We start from the raw sequence: 18,992 nt of genomic DNA on the forward strand, positions 1-18,992 counted from the left end.
TTGCACAAATTGTCTGCATTGAATAGTTATTTGAACAAGACCCTCTGAAAGCACATACAGTTATACTTGTATTAGAGTGTTTGTATGAAGCAAAGTAGAATAAAGTGCATTATGACATTGTAGCTGCATCTACATTAGGGCTTTTACTGACACAACTTTTTCATTAAGAATGTATGACCTCCCTCATGGTGATACAATAGGAGTCGTGGACTTGCAGGCAACATGCTTTTAAGTAAATGCAGACAGCTATCTTAGCAGCAGGAGAGAGAATTTCAGAAGAGATTTGCCAGAAAGACTTGGCAAGAAGATGTATTCCCTCCCCCTTCCAAAGAATAGAAAATGGGAAAAGTGTCCAGTTCTCTAATTTTAGAATTATTTCCATTATCTATAGTTTAATCAACATTGAAAACATTGTTTCTAATGTTGATTAAGCTCCCCCTGGAAAAGGTACACAATTGACTTTGAGCATACAGGCTTCTATTTGGAATGACCCAGCCCATGAATGTTTCTGTGGGTTTACGACTAAACTATGTAGAAGGTAGAATTTGTCATCAGCAAAACTGAATCTGCCTCTTGATTAGGTAACTACTTGTCACAGCAATATATTTCCTACCTGTAATACTATTTCTGCCTCCCCCAGGTGGACCCATAGCTGAAACAAGCAGCACATCTATGATATTCATCTTGGATGCATCTTTCTTGTCATACCAATGACCGTGATCAATCCACTGTCTGAGAAGCTCAATGGGTGGCTGGGCTCCATACACTTCCTTTGCAGGCATGTTCAGGTCATCTGTGGACAACACAGTGAATAAAAAACCTAAGAAATGGAATTATAGTGTCTTTCAAAGCTAAGAAGAGAAAAAAAGCCACAAAACAAATCAACTAGAGGCACAAAAATGTTATGTCTTGCTTCCCTTTAAACTAACCAGAAGCAAATGACATTACATATCGCAGGCAGACTTAGAGGTGATGGTTTAACTTAGTGTGGTTGGTGATTTTGGTGTACTTTAGAAACTCTTTATTTTATGAATTTTGCTCTGTTTATGAACTCTTCTGAAGACAACCACTTAAACCTTTCAGCAGGGGGCAGTGCTAATCCTTCTTTGAGCGCCTGAAAAAAGAGTGTACTCAGCCAACCCAAAATTACTAGGCTCAGTCTATCACTTCCTTTGCCCAAAATCAGAATTAAAATGGTAGTGAAACCCTGCAAAAAACTGTCTTACCCACAAATATTATAGCTTTTTTCCCCGAAGGAGGTCCAAATAATCCTTTTCTTCTTCTATCCAGCTTGGACAGAATAATATCCTGTGTTTGGGTAGCAGAGGTTCTTGCAGAGAAGTTGATGACGCTTGGGATGTATTTTTGCTTTGGAAGTTGTAGTAGAAAATTGTTTGTTATAGCTGATTTTCCAGTGCCAGTGGGGCCCACAAAAAGCAAAGGAACATTATGCTCCACATATGTTTTAAGAAAAAACATTTGCCTGGCAGTTTCCATTGTTGGAATGATCAGCTCAGATACCTGTTACACAGGAAAGTAAAACAACTCATGGAAAGCAAACATTTATTACGTTAATCAACAAGACTATTTGCAAACAACTACATCAAGGGTGTAGCAAAAATGCTTTTAAAAATATATTTATTTTCTCTGAAAACTTAGGCTAGAACAAAACTCTGGTAGAAAAGATGGCCTCACTTCTTGTTCAGTGCTTATACAGTGAATAGCACAACTCGTGCTGTCAGTATTATGGTTCACAGACAATATATAAACCCAGGAGAACTCCAGGGTTAAGCATGGTTTAATTCTGGTCCCCTGCTGTGCAAAGGGAGAAGACCAGTGCTATGATTTTTTTTTTCTCTCTTCCTCATCTTCCATTTATCATTAGCAGCTGTGAATTAGGTATCAAGAAGAGATTTTAGGCAGCAGAATGAAACATAATTTTGCATCTCTCACGTACTTAATGGACAAAACAGTTGCAATTACAATGGAATGAAAAGAAGAACAAACATCACTTAAGTTATCTTGAAATTTCATCTGCAGGATAGGTACTTTTTGCAGATCTCTGCTACACTGCACTTCCCTTGAGTTAACAGCTGCCATCAAAATGTGAGTGCCCCTATTTGGAAATGGAGAGGATCCAGAACTCTCACTATTGCACTTCGTATCCCAAAGAAGTACTGAATATCTTTTCTTGCTTTTTCTGATTAACTCATACTATAATATCATGATATAAAACATAGGGGGAAAAAAAAGAAGGAACAGAAATTCAGGCTTTGCCTTTTTCCTAAGATCATTTCCCCAGCATCAGATGCTGTTACAGAGTCAAAAGCAGAACCAAAAATGTTAACCACCAGTCAACCTCAGGGCTCCATGTCCATCTGCAGTGCTGAACTTTCAATTTTGATGGCATCAGAATAAAGACAGAAGTATGGAAGGGAACTTGCAGAAATTGATGAAGTGTTGTTGATGAAACATTAATCAGCCTGATACAGTAGAATCAGAGCTAGTTAATGTAGCTGAGTTATACCTCTAAATCACTTAGTCAAATAATTATTTTCTAAAATGAAAGACAGCAATGTGAACCTTTGCCCCAGGGGAGATAACTTGCTCCTCTTTTGTGATGTATTCTGTCCACAAGTTCCACTGCCCACTGCCATGCTTGTGAAAGTAAAAGTCATAAACGCTCCCTGTTAATTGAAAAACACAACATAGGAAAAGCCACTGATTAAAGAATAAAACCAAATTTCAATCATTTTAGCATGTGACGTCCAGCACTGAGATAACAAAGGTTTTCTACTATGAGAGTTACTCTCCCTTCCCACTGCTGTTATCATCATGTAATTATTTTAGGTCAGACTCAGCTACATTGTTTGAGTACAACATGAGGCATATGCTACTCCTGGTTAAAAGAGCCAGGAAAGAGCCCCCAGCTGTGAAGCCCAAGGCTTGGCAGATGGTGGCTCTGCTGCACTTAACATCTGCCAGGCACTCTATTCTCCCTTGACATGCTGAGCTTTCTTATTGCATTATAAAAGGACAGGCAAGTACAGATATGAAGAAGCACCTTTTTCTGGGAAGATATTGTGTTTGGTAAGCTTCACACTTTTAGGGCGTGGGTGTTCCTCATTCCCTCCCATCAGCAAGTTGCGGTAAAACAAATCAAATTTCTTTCTGCTGTCTGCATCGATGATCCCACCAACTGTCCAAACCAAAGCAAAAAGGAAAAGCCCCTGCAGCCACAAGGTGAGATGCTGACTAGATATGCTTTCCTTCTCCTCTTCTTTAGATTCAGTTATTTCATCTAAAACAAAGGTTTTGACTGTTAGTTAAATGCCAACAATAACCATAGATCTCAAAACAAAATGCCCTTTTGCAATAGCATTCTGAGACAAACTTAGAGCATTGTCTTCAGGAGAATGAAGCCAATCTACAGAGCAGGGAACTTGTCTGTGGAAAATACTGTTTACAACGAAAAATAAATGAGAAGGATGAATTAGGACAAAAGGTCCTAATTATTTTTTTTCGGATGCTAGCAAACAGTGATGAGAACTATGGAACACACTCACAAGATCATGGTCAGTTTTGTAACACCACCAGTGTTCAAATGTGAAAGCTCTGTGTGCCAGTCAGAGCACTATTATTAATACTGATCAGTGAAAGAAAAGACTTGTGATGTATGATGTCAAGAGTAAATAGATTGCTTTGGTATTTCCTTGCAGGTGATAACATGCACCTTGTTATGGGACACACTAGGAAAAAGAGAAAACTTGAAATTAAAAGAATAAGGCTTAGGGTACTTACCAAGCAGACAGGTATAGAGTTTCATCAAGCTATGACTCAGATGAATAGAGGATGTTTGTACAGAGGCTTTGCAATGAAGGTGAATAAAGTCTAAACAGGGCTGGACTAGCCACATAAACATGTCGTTGACCTGCCAGAAGAAAAGCAAAAGGCTTTAAAACAATGCAGGAGTTGAAATATTTCCCACTATCCCTCAACTCTCTCTCAATAAAATATAAGGTATCAGAAATTCTCCAGGTTAGCAAAAGGAAGATAAGGAAAGGACCTGTGTAAGGCAATACTTCAAGGATCAAAAAGTCAAACTGTCATCTGATAGTGAACACAAGTTGCTTCTACCATGGAGCATTTCTTAAGCTAAATTCTAGATGTCTTAGACAGAAGAAGGATGACTTCAAAACATTGAGACTTCCAGTATTTCCCATTCCATTTCTAGTACTCATGGCATCTCCAACTCTCACTTTCCTCGCAACAACATTTTACATTCATCACCATAAAATAACTTACCTTTAGGAGATTTAGGACCCTCTAGATCATGAATGCACTTTAAACAGTTTGATTCTGCATTCCTGCCTTTAAATTTGCAAACTGTGAACATCACTATAAACTTAATCCTCTGAATTCAACCTATGTAAACATAATCAGTCTCGTACCAGCTCTTGGTGTTCTTCCTGCAGGTTTGGAGGCAACGTCTTCATGTAGGAATCCTTCAGTGGCTCCCAACCTAACTGCTGCGGGTCCATATAGATCATACCACACCTGGGAAGAGCAAACAACTATGACACAGGAATAGATGTACAGCTAAAACAGTTCAAGTCTGAATGCCTTCACATTACCTGCTGACAGTTGCTGGAGATGCCTCCTCTAAGTCTGCTGGCTCAAAGATTAAACTCATTTTTGAATTCATTTGAATTATTTCACCACTCATTAAGCACAACTAGAAGAAAAATATCACATAAACATGATCTAGTCATATCAGTGCTGATCAGCCAGTCAAAGCAATGCCTGTCATAAAATCAGTGAAGACTACTTAGTGTCACTCCTCATTCACTCATTTGTGTTCTCATAACACATTTTCTAGCCTTATCTCAACTTTTCCACTTCTTACTGTAGAGAACAAGACTCCATCTTTAAATAACTCTGCAAGGAAAAGCAGTTATGACCTGTAGGGTATTTTTGGTTCATTTATTCCCTAAATAATTTAAGGAAGTTCAGTTTTCAGTTACAGAATTGAGTTTATGTATTTTAGTTTCCTAAAAGTGTCAGTAAAAAGCCCCAGTGAGCAACCTCATTTCAATAAAATAGGAGCAAGACAAGACTTATATGGAGAAGTAACAGCTTAACATTGCTTACTAAACCAAACTGATATCATTGAGGGCAAAAACAATGCTTTTAAGCACATCAGCTTTTCCTAAGGCTTACAACTCCTTTGACTACTATGGTAACAATATTGCTAGAATGAAGTTACTGGCAAAGATTAGGCTACCTTTTTATTATCATCCAGCACAGTGTTCATGTTTTCAATCCAAACTGCATCCACTGGGCCATCAAAAATAATCCACTTCCGATCATCTGTGGTAGAAGATGCTTGTTCTCTGAAGGCGTTTGCAAGAACTCCATCTGTCCACTCATGGCTTACAGGATCAAAACTGCCATACAACTGTCCCATAGTAATTGCTTTGGGATTAATAACTTTGTATTCAACAGCAAATTCATCCATGGATTTTGCTGTGTAAAAAGACAAATAGATGAGCTTGAGGATTTGATAGGTTCGTTTCATTCAACAACTGAAATACAGAACAAGAAGATTCTTGAGGATCCTCCTTTAGCTGACTCAGGCAAAGAAAAATCAAAACAGACACTTGGCAGCTAGGTAGCAGTAAATAAGAACTTCTGTTACTTGTGCAAGTGAAGTATAAAGTTCTCTGTGCAAAAGCACATGTTAAAAAAAGGAAAAGCAGAGCAGAATACATTTTCTGTCTATGGGAGCTACTTACAATCTCCCAATCAAAACTGGTTTTTCAAGGGTATTACACACAAATACAATGCTTAACAGAATTCATTAAAGCATCAACATATTAATATGTTTTACTATTCCAATAAATGCAGACAAAAGACTTCCAGAGAAACAGACATGTGGCAAAAATAGTTCAATGAATAGAAGCTTTACAGTTGAGAGAGCAGAATATAGTAACAACCTGGGCATATCTCTGCAAAGGAAAAACATTACTCATAGAATTAACTTCATTTAATGAGAAGTTTGTGTCTGAATAATGTTACCTGCACACAAATCACCAAGGGCTCCAGCTAACACCTTGTATGCACAGGTCTTTCCACTCAAAGGATCTCCAACAATCATGAAACCATGGCGCACCAGCATCATTTCATATATCTACATCAGTGACAAGAAATTGACTCTTTAACACAGTACAAAAGCAAGCATTGTGTGTATTAAACTAGAGATATCTCTGCTGCACTCAGACATGGCAGTACAAAATATCAGCCAAATATCTGCACTCTATTAACACTGACCAAAGCGTTAATCAAGTCAAAGGGAAATCATATTATTCTTCTAATTCTTATGGATGCAATTTAAGAAGTCTTTGCTTCAAGATATCCTCCTTTGTTCCTTCCTAAATATCATCCCTCAACTGTAAAAGCATCATTGTACAGGCTGTGAGTGTACTAGTCAGAGCCTGCAGATAAAAGCCTAAGCTCATATCAATGATTACCCATGAAGCTGACACAAAGGGACTGAAACTACAATTCTGAGGATCTATCACATAACTAGTTCCACAGAGGCTGGCTTTGGACTGCAAGGGTGATAACTTCTTTAGTCATCCCACAAGATCTTGCCACAGCTCAAACTGAAGCCTTCAAACACAACACATTCAAATAAATCTGTAAGAAGTCCTCAGGTTAATCACAGGTTAAAGCTCATATTTTATGGTCTACCTTAAATTCCTAACCAGTTAATACTACCTCTATTTAAACGAACAATAAAGCATGGTTTGCAAAGCAGCATAAATCAAGCATGAACATAGGACATAAAGTCTGAACTGCTGTAGGAGGGGACCCTCGTGATCCTGCCCCAGGCCATGCAGTTTTGCCCTTGGCACTACACTGTCACTGGGCTGCGCTACTCATGAGAGAAGAATAAAAAGTTAAGCATGCTTTACAAGGTCACTAATACTAGCAAATGTGAAACACTGAGAACACAGAGCTGGAGGTGAAGTATTTGCAAGGGTGAGAAACATCACCCCTTTCAAGACTTTTTAAAGAGATTGTAAGCAGATGTGGGAACACAGACTGACTCCCAGTCCAGAGATCTGTTCACTAGGCTACACTGTCTCAGCTACTAGGAGATTCAGTTTCATTTTCCATCCCTAACCATAAGATGTAAGACGTGGCTGCACACATTAGCTCCCTCACAGGCTGGCTGAATTAAAAAATCCCCATGAGCAAAGCAGGCTTTTACTCCATTCCTTTTACTCAGTAAAAATATGCTGTTAATATATTCTGTTAATCAATCGTGGAAACTATTAGCTATTCATTCACGAAACAGACAGTGAGTGAAGAACATTTCTGTTCTCACACTTTTCTTCCCCAGAAGTACGTGAAAATAAACCTGAATAATTTTTCCAATGAACCATGGAACTGGTTGAAGATCCATCTTTTCAATATTTTCAGTTAGTGCCTGGACAAACAGGTCATAGTCAGGTGTAGGAAGAACCACTCCAGGGAACAGGTCAGAGATGATGCCCTGTTAAGGAAAGACAGAACAGAACAGTATTTATACACAGATTACAAAAAGGGGAAAATCCTACAGCATAACAATATGTAAGTAAAACAATATTCACATAGTTACCAGGAGCTTAAGAGGAAATATTCTCAGCTGGACAAAATGAACTTCTAGGCAAACTGTAGCCATGAAAGTATTCTGAATACATGAAAAAGAAATTGTGCCTGTGCTTTTCATACAGACACCAAGATTGTAAAACGAAGCCTAACTTTCTGCAAAATTACCCCCAGAATTCTTACTGGAAAGGATGTGAAAGTGGTTGAAAGAATCTCAGTAATTAAATAGAAGGGTATATGTTCTGAAATTTCAGCACAATGACTCTGTGTGTACTTGTACCCAAGCCTTTAGGTCTTCAATATTGATTGCTCTGTAGCATAGAATAGTCTTTATTTTCTATTAAAGGAGCATGCAAATAGAATCTTCATCATTTTCATTCTGATTTCAAATTTTTCATTGATTTAGTTGTCCATGTCTCTTTGGAAGCAAAAAGACAGAATGCAAACTTTAAAGAATGGTTTCCACCATTGAAAGTTTACTTTTCAAAATAGTACTAAAAGAACCAAAGAGACCTACTCTAGGTGGTCCTGCTCTGGCAGAGGGGTTGGACTAGATAGCCTTTTAAGGTCCCTTCCAACCCTTAAGATTCTGTCATTGAAATAACTCTACATTAATACAGTGGCATGAAGATAAAACTATTGTAAGTGAAAATAATGACATGTTTATATAGGCTGTAATACAAGGAAAGGCTGTGGGAACTGGGGCTGTTTAGTCTGGAGAAAAGGAGATTGAGGGGTGATCTTATTAACATTTATAAATATCTAAAGGGTGGGTGTCAGGAGGTTGGGACATCCCTTTTTTCTATAGTAGATAGTAACAGGACAAGGGGTGATGGGATGAAGCTGGAACACAAAAAGTTCCACTTAAACATAAGAAAAAACTGTTTCAGTGTGAGGGTGAGGGAGCCCTGGCACAGGCTGCCCAGAGGGGTTGGGGAGCCTCCTTCCTTGGAGGTCTTCAAGATCCGCTTGGACATGTTCCTATGCAACGTGATCTAGGTGACCCTGCTTCTGCAGGGGGGTTGGACTAGATGGTCCCTTCCAACCCCTACCATTCTATGATTCTATGATAATAACTGACTTAATCATCAGAAAACTCAACCACACTGACCTGATAGCTTACCTGAAACAATGGCACATCCTGTGCCAGGAATTTGGCCAAGTTAACATCCAGCAAAGCCCGAAGTAACAACACACTTTCATTTTCAGTTGGGTACTTCAGCTTTAAGTTTCCTGCTGCTGTCAGGACAGATTTAACAGCACGCATTCCGTAATCATAGTGATGCTGAGATGACAGCTGCTCAGAGCACAAACGGTAAGTGGCAACAATTTTCTGGGCAAGACTGTGGATATTAAAATGTTACATGTAGAATGAAAACATCTCACCACGCAGGGAAATAATACAAGTACGAAATAACTGCAGTGATTATCAGACACATCAGCTGAGAAGATGGCCCAAAACACCTGGGATGCAAAAGTGTTGATTGTGCCAAGCCAACAGAATGTGTGTGCCATTTAGGAATTCTGTTGGATGTTATGATACATTTCCACATGATTCTGTGCAGAGGTGTATATCTGTCAACATGACATAGTAAATTATAAATGATGGCAAAGTGGGAGACTAAAAAGGACTCTCTGGAGAAACAGAACATGGACAGCCTTCCAGAATTATGTCTCAAACACACATATATGCCTTAGAGAGGAATGAGATATGTTAGATGCAACTGAGGTGGAAAATTCAGCACGTCTTACCTCCGAGAGTCCAAAAATCCCATGGAATAAAGTGAAATTTCTCCAATCAAAGCATAATCTGGAACCATCATGGCAACTGTTCGGAACAGTGCCTGGAAGGAAAAAGTAAGGTATAAGCTTAGACTATAGAATATGGTAATAACTTGCTCTTGTTTCGTAAGAATAGCATCTCTCCACAAATTCATGAACTTCTACACTCTCGATTCAATTTTCGTTACTTTAGGTATCATCTGAAATCTATGAGATTGCTTTAGAATTGTTACTAGAACTGTAAACAAGGGATCTGTGCTAAGAACTGAGCAACATTTAGAAAGAATCCCAATGCTAAAGAACTATTAATGGAGGAAAAGGGAAGTGTCATTCATCTCATTGTCATAATGGACAAAAATAGCACATGGTATGGTTAATGTCTTGTAATTTTGGTCATGTAAAAACTTGTGGCAAAACTAGGATAAGAACTAGGTCTGTATCAGTCTCTGCAGTGTTTCAACAACTTGCAAAGTTATAATAAGTTTAAATTGAGATTTGGCTAGCCAAGCCATTGGAAATCAGAATAATTTCCACTTAGAGCACAGTAAAACCTGTGAATTGGTATCAATATGATCAAACTGAGACTGCATTGTGTACAATCCTATACACTTGTGAAAGCTTAGCAAAATACAGCAGAATACACTTGAACAGGTTGTCAGTGTGGTACTTGATTGCTGCCTTCCCTTTCTTATTACAATGGACAAGAAGTTGCAAATTCTGTTTAATTTCTTCAAGAAATCAGGATTCCAGATTTACCTTCAGATTATCAGGCAGCTCTGCCCGTCCAGCATACCCAGGGTTCATTGTGATAAACACAGCACAAGCAGGATTCAGAGAGATCTCTGTCCCTTCAAAGATGAATGTTTTGAGCTTGCGAATAATAGCTTGCTGTATGCTAAGTATTTGCTGAGCAACTACAGATAATACTTCAACCTAATACAGACAGAATAGATTGGAAAACATACGACATTTGGAGACAACATAAAGTGTTTATGTTTGTACATTTTGATGGCTATATTCACATTTCCCCAGATGAAAATCACCCCATGCCTGGCAACTGACCCTAAATATTAGCTGCCTTTGAAGAAATTCTTTGAAAGTGAGTGCCACCATTTCCTACTCAACCAAGCTAGACAGCTAACAGAAGCTTCTAAAAGTCTCCACAGAGAAACACCATGTGCCTGAATGTAGCTATCTAAGTTAAGTGGACAGGAACTCCTTCTGGAGGCCTCCAAAAGCATTTTCCTTTCACCAGAGACATTGTATTTAGGCTTTTCAGAAAGGCTGATTGACTCTGCACCCCAAATTGAGGGTAAACAAAGAATGGGTAAGGCAGCCTAGTGCTAGTCTTCAGGGCTCTAAAGTATCAAGGTAATAGAATGTTGGAAAATGAGAATGCTAATACCTGATTTCCTTAAAAAAAAGTTACAGCAGACAAATGGAGAAATTAAGGGGTTAAGGATGCTAAAACATGCCAAATAGAGCTTCATGGAATTTCCACATTTATTACTTTTTACTTAAATACAATTTCATCAAAGTAACAATAAAATCTATCCAAAGTCATTAGTACCCAAATTCTTAAAAACAGCAAAACCAAAAAATCAGACAAAGACCAAGGACTGGTTTAGATGTGTCTGGTTACACAGCTACTTAACCAGGTCACTCAGTTAGTGATTCTGCTAGTCATCACAGGAATTTCTCCACTGTGATTTGTCTGGCTGAACACAAATAATGCAGCCCCATAGCTGTAGCTTGATTTTTCAAGGAGAAGAGAAGCCCAGTTCTTTCTCAACAAATGACTGTCACATGCAAAAGAAGAAAGTGCATAGGAACAATTTGTTTAGCTGAAACAACTCAGAACACAAGACTTCTGCCACACAGCATAGGCAGACATGTGCTCCTAAAGCAGGCAGCTGAGTACCTTATTTCTGTGTCAGTGATTACTGAAACAAAGAGGTTATATCACAAATAAAAGTAAAAAACAGTAAATAATGTTGCCATGTCTACATCTAAAACTTCTTGTGGTTTATATTATAGCTTTTTCATTTTATTTGAGTTAAAATATTACCTCAATTCTATTGAACTCATCAAAGCAGGACCATGCACCGGATTGTGCCAGCCCCTTAAAGAACTTGCCCATTGCCTTGTAATCGAGACCATCAGAGCAGTTAAAGACCACGCACTACAACAAAAACACACAGAGAACATCTCTCAGTAGCAACACAAAGTCCACAATATAACTTTTAGCATTGAGAATGAGAAGGGATTATTACTGCATGTTTTAGATTACAACACTAGGATGCCATATAAACACAGTCCTAAATGTGTGCTTCTTGCCAACTATTTCTGCGAATAAAGAATAGGTACACAAGAAGCAGCACTTGGGTAAGAACAACATTTCAAGAGTATCTACATATCCAGACATAAACAATGCAAAGAAAAAAGAGTTTGCATTTTGGTACCTGCTTAGCTAAGGCTTTTGCTAGATCTTTTGTTGTTTCTGTTTTGCCAGTCCCAGCAGGTCCTTCTGGAGCACCACCAAGATTTAATTGCAAGGCACCCATTAATGTCCTACATTAAACAAGAACAGGCATTGGAATTAGTAATCATTAATGGCAGGTTGTTTCTGAAGGGATGGATAAGTATTTTCCTGTACAAGTTCTCCTGAAAACAGTTTGCTTGCTCCCTATTGACCTTGCAGCTTGCCCTAAAAAACCCAGTATTGTCTCATAACTGATTCCCAATTGTGGAAGCTCACATTCACCCACTTGGCCTACAAGGGATGTCAAGGCTTTTTATTACATGCATCTGCCCTATATATCCTTAATTACACAAGCAAACACACAGCGCCGTAAGCAAACTGGCAGAGCTCGGAAAAACACCCATTTTCATCAGGTGGAACTCCTCATGACAAGACCTTCAAGTTGGCTTTATAAACAAAGTCAATCTTTAGAAATGGCTGAGAAAGCATAAAGGCTGTTTCACGAACCTGGGAATCATGTTGCTCTCCAAGTCATTTTCATACTACAAATGAGATCCTTGTTAACACTGGAGTGATCTGATGATTTTACAGAAGCCACATTAAAAGGCTTTCCCACCAAAAGCAGTTGTTATGTTGTGTTGAATACAATCTACTTGCTCATTGCTTGCTCTGAAACTACATCTGGCACAGCTGACTGCACAGTTTTAGTTTAGATTGAGTTAATCCTACTGACACCAACCCCAGTGTACAGCTAATGCATCAGCCATGCAGCTCTTCCAACACTCCTGTGAATGCCAAAATATAAAGCATTTGCCAGTATAGGCACTATCATAGGCACTTTGCTACAAGTGGCTTCTACACACTGGTGAGTTCACAGTTAAGTAATGAAGTAAAATCTTTACATCCTAACTGTATATTTGCCTGGAGATAATATAAAAGAAAGTTCCTGAAACCTTAGACCTAAAACTACCTGCTGAGATGACTACTGTCTCCAGGACCCACTAGAAGTGAAATAGCAAATGCCCTTGAACACTTCAACCTTGAGGAATGAAGTATTTCCATTTCAACCTCTTGCAAGCAAGCAGAGGAACAGGAAGCTAACTGCATTCAAATATCTGCTGAAGGGCTCTATAATTACCTCATTTATTTTACAGGCAGGCATACCCTACCTGTATGTTTTATTTCAAAGAAATTAATTGACCAGTGCTACTGGAGAGTTCTCTGCAGTTCCAGTACTGTGAGCTGATAACATATTTCAAAAGCATGTTCTACAATACATCAAAGACTATTACTCTACTGGTGTAGAAGCCTATAAATAGCAAATATTTTACCATATTCAGGCAAAAACAATATATAAGGTTTGCCTCCAAAACCTACAGGAAAATCTTAGCTGCAGAGGTTCCTGCTATTATTAGCTATAACAACTGGAAGTAAATACAGATCAATGCAAAGAATGAAAATAGTATTTGTAGAACAATATGGCTTTACCTATAACAACGATCTGTTAGTGGGGTTATAACCAGCCGTGGGGAATTGCCTAGATATTCATAACCATACTTGGCTTCTGTTGTAATCATTTGTACTATTACATCCTTCTCTTCCCAATAGTATCTCAGCTGAGAAATCCACTGGAAGTCATTCAGATCTGTCACTTTGTCTTCAACCAGTTTTGCAACCACATCACGAGCTGCAGAGTAAGGGACAGATGATTTGAAAAATCAAAACACCTGTATGGTATTACGTTTACTTTAAACAACTTATAAGTAACTAACATTTCCTTATAGCTATGTAAATCAACATTTATAGTATTAGGTTGGCTTTCACAATAGAAAAGAATCTGCATCTGGTTTGCGTAGGGAATCAACTTAATATGATCTACACTCCAGTGCCAGTTCTAAGTAGATGGGACATAGCTGTGCAGGACAGAGCAATCTCCATTTGCCCAGACACTGTACAATAAAGATTATTTCAAGTTAGAGAAAGCATTTTAGCTGCCTCTTTCAAACTGTTCACCCAACTAACAACAGCAACACTGCCCCAGATTGAAGAAGACTATCACCACTGCACATTTACCGTGCACATCAATGACAGTAAGAGCTCCAAGTGTCAGCCGGGCTCCACTGGACAGCTTTCCTCTCACTAACTCAACAATGTCCCCAATTTGTTGATTGCTCTTCTCCAAGAAATCCTGTCACAGAAACAGAACATAGGCATTCATGTAACGCTGTACCTAGCAGTTCCTAAGCTCCCACGGGTGCAGTCATTGGAGACAATCTCTTCAACTAAACATAATAATGGCAGTTGGGCACTACACAAACATTCTAAATTCTCTTTCGTATACTGGCATTTTCTTTTTCTAAGGAGATTTCCAAAAGCTGTATGACCTGAAAGCAGTGTAAGCAGAAGCCTCATCTTCCTTCTTAATAGAAATGACAACATTCTACAATAAGAGATGAGCAGATCCTCTCTGTTGGGTAAATTTGGGTTAGGTTTCTTCGTAAATTAGTAGTAAATTGTAAATTCATCAAATTAATAGATTCTAGTGACTTTAAGCATTTAAAATTATTTTCTCATTATTAAAAGAGAAAGTTTAATGAAATATAAGATTAACTAAGCATTCATTAATGACCTAGACAACAGACCAGAGTGCATCCTCAGCAAGTCCACAGATGATACAGAACTGGGGAGAGTGGTTGATAGACCAGACGGCTCTGCTACCATTCAGACAGACCTCAACAGATCAGAGAAAGAGGCAGGCAGGAACCTCATGAAATTTAACAAAGGGGAAAGTCCTGTATCTGGGAAGGAATAGCCCCACATGCCAGTACATGCCTATGGCAAATCAGCTGGAGAGGACCTGGACAAAAGAACACTGCATGAGTAAATTGTAATTGGTTATTAACTGAGGATAGTCTTTGCTAGAAGAAGGGTTTTCTTAATTAATTAGAATTTAGTACTTAGAAATACAAAGGTAGAAGAAAATCTTACTGGTAAAGTTCCTTCCCTTATAGCCTCAGATACTTCTTCTGTCCAGTAAATGGATGAAACGCAAATAACCACCTGTCCAGGCCACTGCAGTACCCATGTTTTCCGAGGAACCTTAAACAAAAAGATCCATTCCAGACACGGGAAGTTATATAAACACATTAGATTATGGCACTGATAACAATCACTTTCCCCAGAGCTCTTTTGTCTCATGATGTGAATAAATGAGATTCAGCATGGAAAGCTTTACTACTTTTTCTTCAGGCAATTCAGTTAAAGCTTCAGACTGGTACTACTGAACAAGGAGAGCTGGATTCCATTCAGCTTCAACTTCCCTGGTTAAGAATTTCAGCAACTTGTTCACGTCCAGTTGCTTGTGAAATCTATTTTATACTATCATTCAGGAATAATTACCTTGATATATCCTTCTATGCCATCTCGAAGAACTTGTCTTACACTGGCCAGCATCATTTCCTCTACTTGCAAAAGCCATTTTTCTACCATGCCCTTCAAAAAAGCAAAACAGTTAAGAGTCAGTACACGTTTCCTGATTACATTCCTCTTAAAGGACAAATTGTTTAAAATGTGTTAGGCTTAAAAATGCTTTCTTCTGATCTAGATGTGGAAGAGAGGTTGATATTCCCCAAATTCTTCCAGGCAATACTGCAGCTTAACACTGTCTGAAGGCAGGTATAAATCAAGCTAACTCTAAAGATAATAAGGCTGAGGACACAGCCAGATATGTTTCATACAAGCAAAAACAAAAAACCCCATAGATTGCATGGTCAGTTAAGCTTGGTTCATTTTAACCCAGGGCATGTTTTTTTCCTGAAGGATCAAGAGAAAAAGGACATCTGTAACTTACAATATGCCCCACCATTCATCTCTTTTTGGCTACCATATGGCAGCTCAGCTCCATAATTTCACATTGAGAACAGCACAAAAAGCTGGAAGTGAGACACTTTTCAAGACTCACAATGCTCCAGTTTCTACTGAGATGCCTTTTCAACTAATGCTCTGATTCTTCACTGCCAATCATTTGTCAGTTTCCTTATTCCTGTCTTTCAGCTATGCTGTGCAATGTTACACACATAGGTATTTGGACAGCATAGTTTACCTAGATGTAATGTGTGTGCATATCTCTCTGTCTCATCTATCTACATCTTAACAGTAGTAGGTGCATAAAGCAGCAGAAAAGTGCCTAAAGGAATTAAACCCCAAAGTGGTATGTCTTACTCAGTTTTGTAGGCATCCTATTTGTTTTAGAATGTCAGTCTGCACTCCCACTTCCTAAATACCTCTCATCCTAAATGTTTTAAAATCTCATTCCCCCAAAAAACATATGCTTTGGGCCATGTATTAATTTAAAAGCATATAGTAAAGACAAAATAATTACTTTTGCATTTGCTGGATAGATTTTATCAATGAAAGGAACAATTTCTTTCTCTGAACTGATCATGCCTACAATCTCCAGATCTTCTGTGAACTCCAGTTTAGCAATTCCTTCAAAACACTTCTTTAAATGTGGTTGTACTCGAAGGGGATCCTTTGTTTCAGACAGTATTTCAAGCAGCTCATCATTAGACAGGAAAAAGAATCTGTTAGAAAAATACAACTAATGAATGTGCATTTTCCAATCACGAAAACCATCATTAATAATCTATTAATGCAACATAGATGTTATTGGTTTTCTTGTTGCTTAAGACACTAATATAACGTTTCTTGAGCCATTTTTAACATCATAAAACTCATCACACCTGTTTTTCAGAATTTCAGTATGATCACCCTTTCATGCAAAGGAAGAGAGTTCTCAAACTCACCCAGGGAAGACTAGACATACTATGCCATGAATAAGTACCTTGTAAAAACACAGAATCCCATTCCTCACAATCATATATAACTCTATATAACTCCAATGTACCGTACAGCTCTGCACAACTAAAGAAGGCAGGGTAGAGACAGAATTGCAAATCAGCCATGGGAAGGCAGTAAGTTCCTTCAGATATGCCCTGCAAGTGATAATGTCTTTCTAATCACAAGTTTATGCTGCACTGGACAGATCCTGCCTCCCCACCTCTGCCTGTCCCTGGCATTGCAAATTTAACAGGAAAAACAGTTAACAGAAAATCAGTTGTCTCAGGAAGAAAGAAGAGGTTTTCCTTTTTTGTTGCATGGGATTGTGTCCCATGTGTTTATAAAACGAGACTTTTCAGTTCAGTAGATAAGGTTTGAAAGAGCTTATGGCTTTTTGTGTCTAACTTAGGCCTATTTAATTAATTTACCTTGGGAAATATAATCTTTTCTTCTCCAAGTAAGTATTCAACCCCTTTTGAATGTCTTCTAAGAGGGTATTTGCTTCCTGAAGTCTCTCTAACATCATGGGTTGTTCAGTTGCTACAAGTACCTTTGTGTCTTTCACCTGTGTAAAAACAAACACACAGCACAAACAGCTAAAAGTTTCAATAGGTTTCTACATTAAAATTGTTATGATCAATCACATATGTTGCAGGAGGTTAAAAAGCTATACATCCTTCTCTGTTGTGTGCCTTCCTGTTATTAAATATGTATACATTATTTTCTAGTTTTGCTTTTCAGACTGTCAGTTTCACCACTTTGAACTTTACAAACAATAATGCAACAAGGAATTATCCACAGGAGTTGAAATCTTTGGCACTTGTGCCCTTGTCTTGAGCTTGCTACATTTTTTTTCCATTCAATAAGTTCTGTCAAACAGAGCCACAGTACATGACAATTAGTCTCTGTTCTTGACATCTAGATTGCATTTTTTCTTTCTGGTAACACCCTTCCTACTTGAAAGGATGCATCTATTTCAGAACAGGCTTCATCATTCACAGAGTCAGAGCTGTTAGACAGGTCTGAAGTTCTATTTAGTTATATTAATTATTTCAACACCTTTATCACTCAATCACATATTCCCAACGTTTTTGACAAACAGCTCATGCTACCACTAAGTATCTGGCCACTTCCTCAATCTCTTCGTTATAGGAAACTGAGCAGGATACCCAATTACACTTAATATCCTTACTATCTTATTCTGACATTCTACCATCTCAGTATGTATTCACCAGCTCTGAATAACTGTGTCACGACATACTAGAGAACAATCTCATTTAAAACAAAGAAGCCATTTAGTTGCTCTAGTAACATGTGTGCCTTAAAAGCTTAATGCAAATTCTAATTGTATCCAGAGTAGACTTTGTACAGATTGTCAGTGAACTCTGAAGCAGATCATGAAAGCACAAATCACTCATCTTTCTACCTGACAATTTAACCATACAAAAGCCAGAAAATTTAGAACAAAAATGTTACTTGAGCTCTAATTCATCCTGCAATACTCAGGCTTAACAGAAATGTCAAAGCAATAATGATATAATCTACCAGTTTTATTGCAAGACTAGATTTTGGTGGGCTTTAGTAAAGGATTTTCCACTCTGTGTTACACCTTCTTATGACTTAAATAAGAACATCTAACTTCAGAAAAGATAATACATCTTCATGATAGCAATGATCACATAACCAGATGTGCACAAAAACACACAATTTATTAAATACAAGCACTTACCACCTGTGCCATAATGTCCTTCCAGTATGAATCCACAACCCCAAACTTTCTGCCCTCTTCAGGCATTTGAGCTACAATGTCTTCTGAACTAAATATTGGTTCCAAATACAACCATGTTGCCTGACATTTTAACCAGCTATCTAGAATATCTTGCATTAAACACAGCTTTTCTTCCCAAGCCTGTAATGACAATATTTCATATTTAAGCAAAATTATATCAAGAATTAATCTACACTGAGGAATCCAAGAGCACTAGTTGCTTGCCTTCAAAGATAAAAATAAACAAATGAACAAAACAGCACAAACAATTCAACAATTAAACTTTTTAAATAAAAAGTCATAAACATCTGAATAGTTCTAGAATTCAGTACAATTATTTCTACTTTTTACAGTAAGTTATGAGAGAATTGACTAAAAAGCACAGAGATTACTAGCATAGCAGAATCCAGACTCTCTTAATTTTACTTGTGTGCTTTCTATCTTCTCATATAAAAGGATAAATCT

The 18,992-nt window shown here is 38.0% G+C and overlaps 1 protein-coding gene across 1 annotated transcript in view; it reads right to left on the minus strand.

Annotated features, from left to right (window-relative positions):
• The window catches only part of DNAH3 (dynein axonemal heavy chain 3), a 61,899-nt gene that overhangs the window by 18,788 nt on the left and 24,119 nt on the right, over positions 1-18,992 (minus strand). The window contains exons 21-42 of the mRNA XM_061991999.1: positions 18,489-18,668; positions 17,188-17,324; positions 16,302-16,503; positions 15,320-15,412; positions 14,909-15,019; positions 13,994-14,108; positions 13,409-13,607; positions 11,901-12,009; positions 11,507-11,620; positions 10,195-10,371; positions 9,409-9,500; positions 8,780-8,999; positions 7,427-7,561; positions 6,079-6,190; positions 5,285-5,526; positions 4,635-4,735; positions 4,452-4,557; positions 3,802-3,931; positions 3,065-3,301; positions 2,584-2,687; positions 1,227-1,521; positions 614-793 (exon numbers count right to left, since the gene is read on the minus strand). Coding sequence (XP_061847983.1) covers positions 614-793; positions 1,227-1,521; positions 2,584-2,687; positions 3,065-3,301; positions 3,802-3,931; positions 4,452-4,557; positions 4,635-4,735; positions 5,285-5,526; positions 6,079-6,190; positions 7,427-7,561; positions 8,780-8,999; positions 9,409-9,500; positions 10,195-10,371; positions 11,507-11,620; positions 11,901-12,009; positions 13,409-13,607; positions 13,994-14,108; positions 14,909-15,019; positions 15,320-15,412; positions 16,302-16,503; positions 17,188-17,324; positions 18,489-18,668 — 3,391 coding nt within the window. The remainder of the gene's footprint in view (positions 1-613; positions 794-1,226; positions 1,522-2,583; positions 2,688-3,064; positions 3,302-3,801; positions 3,932-4,451; positions 4,558-4,634; positions 4,736-5,284; positions 5,527-6,078; positions 6,191-7,426; positions 7,562-8,779; positions 9,000-9,408; positions 9,501-10,194; positions 10,372-11,506; positions 11,621-11,900; positions 12,010-13,408; positions 13,608-13,993; positions 14,109-14,908; positions 15,020-15,319; positions 15,413-16,301; positions 16,504-17,187; positions 17,325-18,488; positions 18,669-18,992) is intronic.

Source organism: Colius striatus, chromosome 3 (genome assembly GCF_028858725.1).
Source record: "Colius striatus isolate bColStr4 chromosome 3, bColStr4.1.hap1, whole genome shotgun sequence".
Lineage (NCBI taxonomy): Eukaryota > Metazoa > Chordata > Aves > Coliiformes > Coliidae > Colius > Colius striatus.